This window comes from Anarrhichthys ocellatus, unplaced genomic scaffold (assembly GCF_004355925.1).
Source record: "Anarrhichthys ocellatus isolate YVR2014 unplaced genomic scaffold, GSC_Weel_1.0 scaffold26, whole genome shotgun sequence".
NCBI lineage: Eukaryota > Metazoa > Chordata > Actinopteri > Perciformes > Anarhichadidae > Anarrhichthys > Anarrhichthys ocellatus.
The window spans coordinates 3372955-3386868 of record NW_022280056.1 but is presented as its reverse complement, the minus strand read 5'-3'; the positions used below and the strand labels follow the sequence as shown (position 1 = coordinate 3386868).

The following is a 13914-nucleotide window of genomic DNA, read 5'->3' as shown; positions in this document are numbered from 1 at the left end:
GGTGGTGTATGTGATCAGGGGTTTGAGTTGTGGGATGATGTGATGGAGGCACGAAGATAGAGTCGATGTCTGCGATTCTTTTGGCTGCAGCCTAACTGCAAGAAATATCTGAAATTCCATGTGGATAGCATGTGTGTGCACATATTCTATTGCACAGTATCTTGAAAGATACATATAGCAATTTCCCGGAATTATTTTCCATGTTATATACAGGGCATTCATTTATATTTGATATATTCATTTAAATTGACATTAAAACACAAATAACAAAAACAAAACAAAAAAACAAACCAAGACTACTGCCAAGAACAAAACCATTTTAAATGTGGATCTTGTGGGCTGCAGTGTGTGGGAAGCTGGTGAGGAATCAACTCCTACTCTTTCCAGAGGTATGAGAACATCAGTACAGTCTTTGCAAATTAGGAGAAAATTATACATAATGTTGTTGTTTTTTCTTAGCATTTCATCATCTGTGATCATAATGTCAGGACACTACGAATTTTAGTTGAAAGTAGTCTCTGAGTGCCTGATATGTGACTTTACTTTTTTCATGCAAATCCAGAAATCGATCACTTCTTTGTCTGTGTGCATCGTGAGAAGGCTGTCTATTTCTCTGAAGAATCAGCAACAAAACAAACAATCTTAAATAGGATATGGATGAGTGACTAGTAGAGATTTGCATGTGATATCACTCAGGGAGTGTCCACACACACACAAAAGCATGAACAAAAATGCACATGTACACGATGTGTGCCTTGTGATGGTGAGCAATGATTTTGCATAGTCTATGTTTAATGCGTGTGGGTGTGTGTTACTTTGCATTGTCGTTGGGTGTGGACTGTGCAACAAACATTCCTGTTTTCTGAGGTGAAAAGGGAACTTTAAAAGTCTCTTTAAAAAAGCAGGTGAAACTGCTTGCAGTTTATTTACTTACATTTCAAACACTAATGTCAAGATCTTTGGCACTCTCTATTCACACTCAGTGTGGGCCAACAAGGTGCAGTTAAAATAGTCTCCGAGGGGATGACCCGACGTGACCGTAGCAGCTGAGAATTTCATCAGAGAGGGCGGAAATAGAAGAATGGAAGAGAGGGGGAAGGATCAGAGGCAGAAGAACGATGGAGGAGGATCCCAAACCAAACAAAAGTGGTTGTTAAAAGAACTAAACCTGGTGCATTCTGTCATCCTGCTTCTGAGACTCTGTAACCACCAGGCCACCCTGAATCTCTCACTCATTTCAATCAGACCAGTGTGTTGGCACAGCAGGTTGCTGCAGTGCAGTGGACATCTCAGCCTAACACGTCCTCCAAATTAAACAAAAAAGACACTGTTTGCAATTGACCGTAAGGTAAGCACCGCCCCCTGCCGCTACTCCGTCAAGCTGTCAATGCTACCACGGAGCCCACACTGTCACTAACTGCACTCACTGAATAAATAATATCGATTAACTTAGCAAAGGGGCTATCGTCCTCCAGAATGACATATACTGTATATAAGTTGTTTTGCGCATAATAAGGAGCACTGACAAATGATGTCATCGCTCAAATGAACTGCATGCACTTGCACAAAACTCACAAAATGTTTAAAATGTTTACACGAATTAAGATTAACAATTGGTCCAGGAGCTCTTGTTTTATGACAGAGAACAAATGTTCTAATGTATACACATACAGTACATGACTCTCGTGATGGGCAATTACTGTGGCTAAAATATCTCAACTATTGAACAGATTTCTATGAATTTTTCGACAGACATTCATGGTCCCTGGACTATGAATCCTACTGACTCTGGTGATCCCCTGACTTTTCCTCTAGCGCCACCATGAGGTTCAGATTTGTGGTTATGAGTGAAATGTCTGAACAACTATTGAACCGATTGCCATGAAACTTTGTTCAGACTCGTCATGTTCCCCCTCAGGGTGAACCGTAATCACTTTGATGAGTACCTTCACTTTTCATCTTGTGTCATCGTCAGGTCCATTTTAATTTGTCCAATATTTGGGTTTATGAATGAATACCTGTAAAGAATATTGACATTCCAATCAGCCTTAGCTGTACTTTGTACTTAGTACTAATAAGCAAATGCTAGCATGCATTTTTTGAATGTATTAGACGAACAAAATGTCACTTTCAGAGGTGTTGGTAAGTGGATTTTATTACTTTTGGATGGAGCCAGGCCAGCTGTTTCCCTCCGTTTCAACTCTATATGCTAAGCTAAGCTGCTGGTATCTTTATATTTACCATACAGACATTAGATGGTGGTTTCTCATCTAACTCTCAGCAAGAAAGCGAATACACATACAGTTTAGTGTCAACTCTGATCTCCTTCCTTCAGGGTCGTCATGTGTTTACACTGCACTCTGCACTCAGGTTAGACACATTTCAAACACACTTTAGTTTGAAAAGAGTCTTTCTGCACGTTCCAATACCCATACTACCAGACTATCTAGTATGTAGTGTGACAAAAATACCAGGATGGAAGACAACATTTTGCAGTATGCAAGCCAGCATGCTTGACTGGCTATTCTGATCCACAGTTCTCTGCGTAGGGGATATATGAGAGGGTCAGAGTTGTTATGACAAAGTAGTATGTCCCAATTAAATGCATACTGCATGAAACAGTACATACTTTGTAAGGGTAGCTGTATGTAAAGTAAAAAGAAAAAGTATTATAGAGAAAAGTAAGCAATTTGGAACGCAGTGTCATTGGGTATTAATTTCTTTACTTTCTTCCTGTACTCAATCAATAGGCAGTACAAGTGTATAAATGTAGAGCCTATACACATGAGCACTAACTGCCACAATAGGGGTTTGATTCCCGCTGGGCTCGTCCAGTTTAAATATGCATGATCTCATATGGATAAAAGTGTCCAATAACGTTAGTTTTCTCCCTGTCTAGAGGTTTAGCAGAGCACTGTGCGCGGGGTAATGTCAGCTTCTCTCTCCATTCAAGGAACTAATTGAACCTTTTCAGCGTTTCCATTAAAGGGTGTGGAGAGGCATGGAAGGATGAGTGAAGTGGAAAGAGGAAGGATATCATAGCAATTTCACAAACCATTCTTCCAAGTCTCGAGCTGCACTGTTGTCTTTCTCTGCTTAGCCTCGAAGGATTAATTGCACACTTAATGACACCCATGTCTTTGCGCCGTCTCTCTGCGCTGCACCCTTCTCTTTGTGTCCGTCCCTATCGCTCCATTGCTTAGAATACAAAGTACTAAAGACAGCGATGGTTTGCATAATGTAGATCAGTGTGTTGTTGCTGCTTTGAAAGAGTAATGTTGAGCAACTGTTGGTTGAAAGACTATCATATAATACTGAGAAAGCAGTGAATAAAGCTCGTGAAAGGTTTGCCTGAATACGTTTCTCAGATAATGACAGATGGGCCAACATAAAGAAAATATCACATTACACACTCTTGACAGGGCAAACAATTGGGGGAGGGGAAGGCATGAAAACACACACACACACACACACACACACCGAACACTTCTCCTTGTTCTTCGATTGCAAAGCCAGACAAACGATATCTGTCGACCAATCACCTTTTCCCATAAGGCCAGTGAGCCAATGAAACAGCTTGGTCACAAAGTGTAAATGTGTTTGAACAGAAACAACTGTGGGCTACAAAGACACGTGTTATAATCAAGCACAATTTTTGAAGCTGCTCTGTACATAATTACCATGTAACACATAATAAATGTGAGTAGTTCAGAGATTCAGGAGGGCCACAAAGTTGTAAAGGGTACTAATATCCTCAGGAGACATCAACAATGCAGTTGACATGAGTAATACCATGTTGTTGTGTAAACAATGTACATGACTATGGTAGACAATGGTAACAGTTACTTTTACGATTGTGCTTCTTTTTTTTAAAATGCTACAACACCTGTATTGTTGCTCTATGTGAGATCTTTCTCCCCTTTTATTACGTCTGTGCATTGTGGGAGCTCATGCGCTCTGTGTGTGTGTGTGTGTGTGTGCGTGCGTGTTTGTGTGTGTGTGTTGTACATGTTTAGTCAGCAAAACTTGCCCTAAAAAATGCGCATTGCATGAAATCATACTGTACATTATCAGGAATCAGTTCAGATGTATTCATTTCAGTATCTTTAACTCAAAGTTGTATAAAACTTAAATACAATCTCTCTCTCTCTCTCTCTCTCTCTCTCTCTCTCTCTCTCTCTCTCTCTCTCTCTCTCTCTCTCTCTCTCTTGAATGTGTGGGAAAGTGCTCAATTTAAACAACAGCACATTCTAGTGGACACAGTTATATTCAGCTCAAGTAATCACACTGGTTTTCAGACAATAAATAAACTGGCTGCTGCTAATTCAGGTTAGAATTTAGTGCATTTGCTAAAACTAAATTTCTCTAATCCATTACTGTGCACACCACAGACCAAACCTGAATCCTAAACTCTGATTCCTAAGTGATCTAATTGGTATGGGAGTGGTATTTCAGTTCAGGTACTAAATGGAAAATTTTTAGTGCAGTTGGGAAGTAGAGAAATTCTTGCTTAATATAAGTCAGTCCTATAACGATCTTGTGCGGTACACCACTGTGGCAGCTCTTTAAATAAGACAGCTACGGTTTGATGAATTACTATGAAACTCTGACAGTTAAAATATTTGCATATTAACGTGCAGGTGTTTTGTTTGCCTGGGAACTTCCAAGGTATGACCATGTAAATGTAGGTTAATGCCAATTAATGTACTGTTTCTGTTATTTACCAACTTGTTTCATGTTAAAGGTAGTTAAATACTAAACTTTAAGAATAATCTTATCACAATTGTTTGGGCATTTGTATGACTCTGAGACATGAGTGACGTGTGCTGTTTCCTGTATTCTGTTGCAGGATGTATGAAAAATAATCCGCCCCCTAAAAAATGTAGATATATTTCCAAATAAAATCGTTTATTTTTTTCTCTCATTAATTTTGTGTTCATTACTCTTTTCTCTCCAATGGGATGTCAAAGGTCAGGTGAGAAAAAGTGTCAGGAACGCACTGCGCGATCGGATCGAACCTGTGCGCATGCGGAACCTTAGAAGGGGGAAGACATTAAGCGGAGGACACTCCTGTAAAAATGGAAGACGTACCGGATAATGCACCTGAGCGTGAGTCTTTAAACTTTTTACATTTTTGTGGGTACTTTTAGTCAGTGAAGTTGATTCGTAATGTCTAATATTGCCGTTAACTGTCGGGTTGTGTTGTGTTTCAAACAAACGTCTCAGTGTTACCGTTAATGTCATCCCTGTTGCTGTTAATCTCTCTTGTTACTGTTGGCAACACTAACTAAACGTTCTTGCACCATCTTTCAGGGTATCTGTTAGCTAAAATATTAAATATTCATATGGACTGTACTATAAAACAAAACAGAAATCGCGTGTGGAGTTATGAAGTTCAATGACGCACTTACTAGAGTGTTTTTCCTAACGTGACGCCATTAGATACAGTAGCTAGATCAACGTTAGCGGCTCAATGTCGGAGCAGACATTGGTCATCTTTGCCTGAACAACAATATAATGAACACACGGGGCTTCTTCTTTGTTTAATAAACTGCCACACCACTCTCTGCAATGTTGCTGAGTCATTGTGACCCAGAGGAGAATGACTGCAGCTACTGTTATGTACTGATAATAACACACCACTTTAACCATAATGTTCTGCAGTAGCTTATTGCACTGAAGAATGGAAGAAATTATATATTCTTTATCCCAGATTTATATGTAATCTTATAAACATCCAGTTTCCTTTTGATTCTCCATATAATATTTGTAATGTTGTTAAAATCATCACAGGAAGTCCAAGACTTAGTGTTTTTCTATGGCTGCACCGCTCCATCAAGTGTGACTATTGTAGTGAGTGACATTTATGTACGTTTACACTAAATGTACCATGACATCTTTGGTATGTTTGGAAACTCTGGCATCTCTACTAGAATACAAAAGAAAGTTTGAAATGACTTTCAGACTGCCCGGGTACACAAAGTGAGGAGGCAGGAAAGTCCTCGTCATGTCAGGGCTGTCCCAACCAGAAAATATGTGCTTCTGGAGCCACCACGGCCCCCGATCCGGGTAAGACTGTTACCGCATCATTATGATCATTCATTTACAGTTCAACAAATACATTTGGGATTATTGGGAGGATTTTAATTGAACAGTAAAAATGTAGCAGCTTTAAAACAACCCAAATTTCAGTGAGCTGTCTTTTTGAGAGTCTTCTCCGTCCCGTGTCTCTCCTCCAGCCATAGCAGAGATAGGAGCGAAGATGTCAACAGTCAAACACAAGATCCTTGTGCTGTCTGGAAAAGGAGGGGTGGGGAAGAGTACCTTCAGTGCTCACCTGGCCCACGCTCTGGCAAGTGACAGCACGAAGGAGGTAAGATTTATATTTTCATCTATCACTGTGCAAAAACCACAGAGCCACCAGCTGGTATTTCAAAACACAAAACCATGAAGGCTACCAAACTATTTGGTTAAACTAGACATGTATGGTATTCTTTCTCCGATGGGTTCTGCGTGACAGTTTCAACCTCTCAAACCCATTGTCTGTGTCCTTAAACGCTCAGGTTCAGTCTAAAAACAGTTTCTGTTTCTTGTGGAAATGAACTAAACGCCTCTAGAGGTCACTGCTGACATGGTTAACAGAAGTGTACGGTCATAAAGTTGAGTACAAGGACAGAAAACAATTTCCATTCGGGCTGAATGATTACAAATTAAATAAAACTAATTGCCATTCTTGTGTCCGATAATGCAATAGCGATATGATTTGCGATATTAGAGGGAATATATATATATATATATATATATATATATGTTTTTATATATTTATTATGAGGGTCTGTGCCAAATATAGATATTTTCTTCAGACTATGACGTGTAGTCCAGGACATCTATGCAGCACGACAATATTTCATTTTATTATTTCGACACACATCTTGCTTTTAACAAATATTTCTCCTCCTGAGATTTGAAATTCACAGTGTGACATATTGAGATTTTGATGAAATGTAGTTTGGCTATGCAGCCCTGATTTCCATATTTACCATATTCCGAATGAATGCACAGTGCTATTCGTGCCACAGTCTCTAAATCACACGAGTGAGATGGACCTTAAAGGTAACTTCATCATGTAACCAGATTAGCTGCTGTTTAGCTGTGTTCTGGCTCGTCTTTAACACAGCGATTGAGTCCAGATTAGTATTCAGCTGCATTTTAAACCCCTTGAAGTTCTATTTGAGCTCAACCTGTTCCTAACTGCAGCTGAGCGTGTCAGTGACTCATTGTTGTATTTATGATAACGGAGTTGCAGCGTGTTGAAGACTCGTGTAAACCACACACCTCACTGGTCATTGCTGTTTTTGAGGATAAAAGACTTAATGTGGAATGGAAGGCCAGTTCAGCTCGTCAGACTCCAGGAGGCTAAAGAGTGTCTCTGTTCTTAGGTTGCCCTGCTGGATGTGGATATCTGTGGTCCATCCATTCCGAGGATCATGGGCTTAGAGGGAGAACAGGTGAGTTTTGGGCAGAAATGTTCCCGGCAATGCAGACGTACAGTGATGGAAGAGTCATGTTAAGCTGTTACTAGAGCTGTGGTCTGCTCTCTATTGCAACAGGTTCACCAGAGTGGCTCAGGCTGGTCTCCTGTGGTGAGTCAGTTCACACAATGCTGCTTTAGTTTTTAATATTTCATTCGTTGAAGAACTTTGCACATTTAATACGTGTGTGTGTATTGTATGTTGCAGTATGTGGATGACAACCTGGCGGTCATGTCTATTGGCTTCCTGCTCAGTAGTCCTGATGATGCTGTGATCTGGAGAGGACCCAAGAAGAATGGTAGTGTTTTCATGTGTGTAAAATGTCTCAATCATTTTTCAAAATGTCGCACCATTATAACCTGTGTGGTGTTTGTCTGAAATTAGGGATGATCAAGCAGTTTTTGAGGGATGTTGACTGGGGGGATCTGGATTACCTCATCGTGGACACGCCCCCTGGCACCTCTGACGAACACCTGTCGCTGGTCCAGTACCTGAGCTCCACCCACGTTGACGGAGCAGTCATCATCACCACACCACAGGTAGCACACGCACACACACGCTCACATATATACGACCTATGACTGGCTGCAGTAACTCACATGAACAGCTGCAGTTACACTTTAAAGGGAAATTCCACCCTCAAATATCGTCCGCGTCTACATTCACTCCTGCTGATTTGACTACTTGTACTTTAGTTGGTGGTTTCCTACATTTCCCAGAATATATTGCAACCACCTTGACTTTTTACGATGGTGTTTTTTATGTAACACTAGAAAGTAATAATGATAGTGACACTAATAGCCACGACGATATTAACAGACAGAGAAAGAGAGAGTGATGACCCTTTACTCAGCCGCCTTGTATTATGCAATAGTCTCGTGCTGCATTCAAATGCAATCAGACAGACGGACATCACCTCCTGCACAGCATGGGGAGGAAAAACAATAGTAAGACTGAATGGCAGGATGGCAAAATGAAATGTGCAGCATGGAAAAAATATATATATAATAAATGATTTTGTATAATTATTCTAGTGATGCATGTAGATACAAAATGCAGCTCTCTCTTAATATTTGATTGCAAACTTGAGCAACTGTCTCCGGTGTGAGGGAGATGCGTAACGTCCGGTTCTAAATTAATTTGCAGAGGACGGCAAAAAGTTAAAATATCTTAACTTTGGACAATACCGTTTAGCTTCTATTGTTGCAGGTATTCTCTGTCGCCTCAGCTAATTTTACCGTCCTGCTCTAGTCCACTAACATGATATCCGGTTTGCCGTCCACGTGAATGCAGCGTAGCTACTACTGACCATGTGAAAACTAGTATCTGCCTTATTGTGACACAGCACAGATAATTCCAGCCCAGTTACAAAGCTATTTGTCTAGACAAACAAAGGGCAGTTTGCAGTAAACATAAGGTTTTGTTGTAATGTCCCTAAAGAAAGAACTTTAGCAAATGCCAAACACAAAGGACGAAGAGAGGAGGACCTCATTAGCCCGTTATGCGAAGTGGTTGTGTTTTTAGTAAAGGGTGAGATCTAATTTCATCTCAACTGGAAAACCCCCTCGCTTCCATTACTGCTGTGACTGTCACCAATTCTCTCTCCACCTACATGTTCAACCCACAGGTGGATACAGCCCGTGACCACCCGTTGCGGAGGGGTTGTGGAAATAAATGCTAAGAAATGTTAAGAAACATAACATTAGTACACATTATCAGTATCTTTTTCTAATCTTAACCAAAGGGTTTCATCAGCCTAAATGTCAGCACACAGGCCTGTGCCACAGGACGGTATTGTAGTGATAAGCAAACATTCTGGAACAGTGTTGCAGATACAGTACACGTGATAAGGACAAGGGCAGACTGCAGCGCATCGTTCGCTCTGCTGAAAAGGTGATTGGCTGCAATCTGCCGCACCTCCAAGACTTGTTTGTCTCCAGGACTCTGAGGCAGTTTTTTTTTATTATTCAATAAATAAAACAAAAAGAACTGTCGTATGGTAACCGACAACGGATGCTGTTTTATCATAAACCCATAAAAAGACTATGCTCCAGTGGGACCACACACCTATGACCACACCATATAAAGTTATACTCCACCATGTGTATATATAAACCAGTATATACACATATACTGGTGTTTTATATAAACCACCAGTTTATATAAAACACAATAAAAGCAGCACAATGATGGCAAGACAATGAACCCTATGCATACACAACGTACTCTTCTAAGGTACACACACTGTCAAAAGGTAGTATAAAACACACAAATACAACACAATACTATCAGGCTGGTTGGATTAGGAGTTCTGGATTGTTTGTATGATAGGGACACACAACTTAAGTGTCACATGGGTGTGTGAACTATACTGGCTCCAGAAAGTCCGATGCCGTAACGATGAATTGTGTGTGTGTGTGTGTGTGTGTGTGTGTGTGTGTGTGTGTGTGTAATATAAAGACAAAGCTCCAGTGCTGCAGCTTTCTGACCTAATGTTACATTCACCTGACTGTGTCGGCCATATTGGAGATACTCTGTTTCGTAAACAGCAGCGTAGTTCCTGTGCTGTCCCTCAGCTTGGACTGTCTTATCCTTGCACAATATTTTCACAATGAGCCACTGTTATCTTTTGATGTTTGTGTTGGCGTCCCTAATCAATGAAGTTGTACTGTACTTGGTGAAGGATTTAATCCGAGCTAACATTTCCTCATACTTCAATTAGACCAGGTCTACAGCAGTAGAATCGCTTCCTCATTCCTCCGGCTCTTACTTGACCAAAACTAACCACACATGAGCTGGGAATCATCCAAACTCTGTTTAATATTAATAGACGAGCTGCCCAGCTCCTGATATCAAAGACATACCTTTTTATTTTCTCTCATAAACATTCCAAGCTGATCAGGTTATCCGTGCCAACTGCTTTTTCTCAAGGGAACCGTGACAACAGTTTCCATTCCTTTCACTAGTGCGTTTGTTTTCTCCCCGTCTCCTCTTGCTTCACCTTCCTCTTTCTGCTCCTCTCTCTTTCTAGGAGGTGTCGTTGCAGGATGTGCGAAAGGAGATCAGGTTCTGTCAGAAGGTCAAGCTGCCGATCATCGGGGTGGTGGAGAACATGAGTGGCTTCGTTTGTCCCACATGCAAGGTCTCTGACAGATGTGCACACACGGTGTTGCAAGCAGACGACCAGACACACACGTACACACAGAAACGCATCGAGGCAAAACCAGCAGCCGTCTGGGCAGTTGAAGGACACGGTGGAACAAACATGACCACTGAGCTGTCACTGCAAACGGGTTAGGACTTGCTGTCGCTAAGAAGCGTTAAAGCTTTATGATCGTCTTTATTCTGTGCTATGAAGATGTTTTGAAAGTGCTACCGTTGCCGTGTAAATCAGGTCAAAACACAAACTAGCGTTGAGAAGCGGGTCTCTGTTGACACGCAGACCGTGAGACAGTCACAGAAGAGCTCACAGTCTGTGTGTGCAGCAGGACCATCCCAAGTGTGTCAGGATATCTCGGCCTCGGCTGCTTTGATTTTGACCGCTTGTTTTGTAATCAGTAACCCAACTTCATGAACTCTTTAAGCGTCTGTGCATCAGTGTGCATTGTGTGCTTTTATGTGTGTCTTTTATGTTGCTGTCTTGGCCGGGATTCTTTGGTAAAGAGATCTTAAATCTCAGTGGAACTATCCCGGATAAATAAAGGTCAAATAAGAAATAAAGAAATTTCATAAATATTAGTTTTATGAAAACCGGACTGACTCTCCTCAGTGAATAGTTCACTGTGGCTGTTCATGTTGTTCCAGAGTTCAGCATGCATAGAGAGCGTACTAGTAGTTTAGGATCCATAGAATCTGAAAATGCAAACATAACTTGGATTGTCGCGTCTCTTGCAGAACACTTCACAGATCTTCCCTCCCACTAGCGGGGGCGCAGAGCGGATGTGTGCGGACCTCGATCTACCCCTGTTAGGAAAGGTACCGTTGGACCCGAGGATAGCCCGATGCTGCGACGAGGGCAAGTCTTTCCTCAATGAAGTCCCTGACTCGCCTGCTGCTAAAGTCTACCAGAATATCGTGCAGAGTGAGTGTTTACAGGAATATAAACCCAACACGCATTACACCAGCATCTGAGATGTCCGTTGGGCCTCCTCTCGCTTCATATTGTAGATTCTGTTACATTCCATAGAAAGGACGTTTGACGCACATACGGATTCCAGCGAAGTCCCCTCTTATTTTTGATGACTAGATGGTTTATGATGACTCGATGTCCCAATTCTGATTAAATGTAACGAAAGAAGAAGCGATCACTTAACAAATGGGAAGCAGTCGACTTAAAGGGAAGAGGAAAAGAACGAAATTGAATAAATGTACTTATAGCATGGGATTATAGTTGAGGAATCAAATGTGGTTTGTGTAACGGATGAGTTACTTTGATTTAGCACGCAGTTAATAAAAAGCCAAAACACACAGATCTTTAAACACAGGTATATTTATGTGTGTCCTTCATCAAAACTATCGTTATCCTCCTCGTCTCACTCCTCTGCTCTCTCCTCCAGGTATTCAGGACTACTGCTCCAACCGTGTGACGGAGGAGCAGAGCAGCACATGAAGCCACTCCGATGGCGGCCATATTGGACCAGAGCAGTGAGAGAGATGACACGATGAGTGTGGTAGAAACCATTAACTGCTGAATAAGAAACACACTTAGGAGAGCGAATAACGTTAATAATGCAACATTCACCAAAGTCAGAATTCTGTCAACATGATGACGAGTCACAACAGGCAGCAGCTTGCATACCTCACAGTGCCGTGGTTCATTCTGCAGTGACGATCCAGAGGATTAAATAAATGTATATAATGAAATGGGGACTTGTTCCTTTCAATATTTAGAAATAATTGCAGCTTGATAATGATGGGTTGTCTTATTCAAATATGCACTTGAACATAATTTTGAACATGAAAGCTTGCATCAAAAAAATAAATTCAAACCACCACTCTGATACTCTGTATATAACATGTTTATACTTGAGATGAGATAAATACTTTAAAATCCCTGAAGTATAATTGATATAAGGCAGTTTGAAATGTTTATCTTAAAGAATAAAGCTGGCGATATTCCTTTTTGTTATTGTCTTATAATTAACATTAAAAAAATAAAATACAAATGCGTTGTGCTGTTTCTCAATACTGTCGGCATTACACGGCCTCTATGTGGCTCTAAAAGCCCATTGGTTCATTCTGAAGATGTACACTTACACCAGCTGGGCCCTGTAGATTTTAACTAAACTTTAGGCAAAACGGGAGTAAATACTGTATTTATTTGGGACTGTTTTGGGCTGTGGATTAATACACGAGGTGTTCCAGTGAGTGTTCATAGCAGCAGGATGGGATTTACTCAAACATTAGAGAACCTGTTTGTCACATTAAAGGAGCACGTCTTTCAGTTTTGTAGTTTGGAGTGCTGGAGAAGGACCTAAATAAATACAGACGCAACAGCAGGCCGACTGGTGCAGTTAAAGGATTTAATAAACAAAAAGCTTACAAGCCGAGAGTCCGAAAAGCAGGCAGAGAGAGGTACAAAACTCCATGCAGCAATGAAGACGACAAAGACTAACTGACTAATGATAACGGGAGCACAGAGACTGAATACACAAGAAAGAAGGGAGAAAACGAGGGACAACTCGCAGCAGGGCTGTCGAGGAAAAAATGAAGCAAATCAGTGCGGGGCAAAACATCACAAAGGCAGGAAGTTTAAAAAAAAGACGAGACAGACGAGAAGATAAGTTTCAAACTAAAAGGGAAACAAACTAGAGAAAGAAGAAAAAGCCCAGGACCATGAACAACAGTGGCTCAATGATGTGTTTTAATGGAGTTTACAGCACAGAGGAAGACAGTTATGTACACAGACAATACTTCACTAATTAAAGTATTGAAGTTTTTGGTCCTTACATGGAAATAATAAGTAGATTATTACCTGACATTCATTCATGTTACAGTATAGGTGGGGACCTGAGCAGTGCCAGGGGCTCAGTCTGGTAGGCCCCCACATGTCATGAAGACATGAAGTTGAATGTGTCTTTGTCCCAGACTGATGAGGATGCTGGGATGCATCCTAAGTTACTGAATAGATACAGTCGGTTCTTTTTGGTGGATGTAAAGAGGTAGAGACTCTCCACATTGTGCTGTAGTCAGGGAGATGCTATTTGGGGAAGTTAAATCTCTGATCATGATGGAGTCAGTCCAGCAGCAGTGTCAAACATCTCAACATTTCCTACGAGAGAGTCAAATGATCAGCACCGTCACTGGGATTCAAGTCCTTTAAATACAAAGCGCAGTATTATCAGCATAGTGTAAAATCTAAACTTCTGATTTTATTTTGTGT

The 13914-nt window shown here is 41.0% G+C and overlaps 1 protein-coding gene across 1 annotated transcript; it reads left to right on the top strand.

The window, feature by feature from the left end:
* Nucleotides 1–5036: 5036 nt before the first annotated feature.
* Nucleotides 5037–12697, top strand: nubp1 (nucleotide binding protein 1 (MinD homolog, E. coli)). Its single transcript, XM_031862356.1, has 10 exons — nt 5037–5109; nt 5965–6069; nt 6240–6373; nt 7440–7508; nt 7611–7643; nt 7740–7830; nt 7917–8071; nt 10564–10674; nt 11427–11613; nt 12089–12697. The coding sequence occupies exons 1-10, from the start codon at nt 5079–5081 to the stop codon at nt 12139–12141; spliced, it is 969 nt and encodes a 322-aa protein (XP_031718216.1). The 5' UTR covers nt 5037–5078; the 3' UTR covers nt 12142–12697.
* The last annotated feature ends 1217 nt before the right edge of the window (nt 12698–13914 follow it).

Excerpts from the sequence above, each read along its gene's own strand:
- nubp1 (XM_031862356.1), top strand. The coding sequence starts at position 5,079 with ATGGAAGACGTACCGGATAATGCACCTGAGC. Across the intron at positions 5,110-5,964 it reads ACCGGATAATGCACCTGAGC|ACTGCCCGGGTACACAAAGT; the intron begins GTGAGTCTTTAA and ends AATGACTTTCAG. Across the intron at positions 7,509-7,610 it reads TGGGCTTAGAGGGAGAACAG|GTTCACCAGAGTGGCTCAGG; the intron begins GTGAGTTTTGGG and ends CTATTGCAACAG.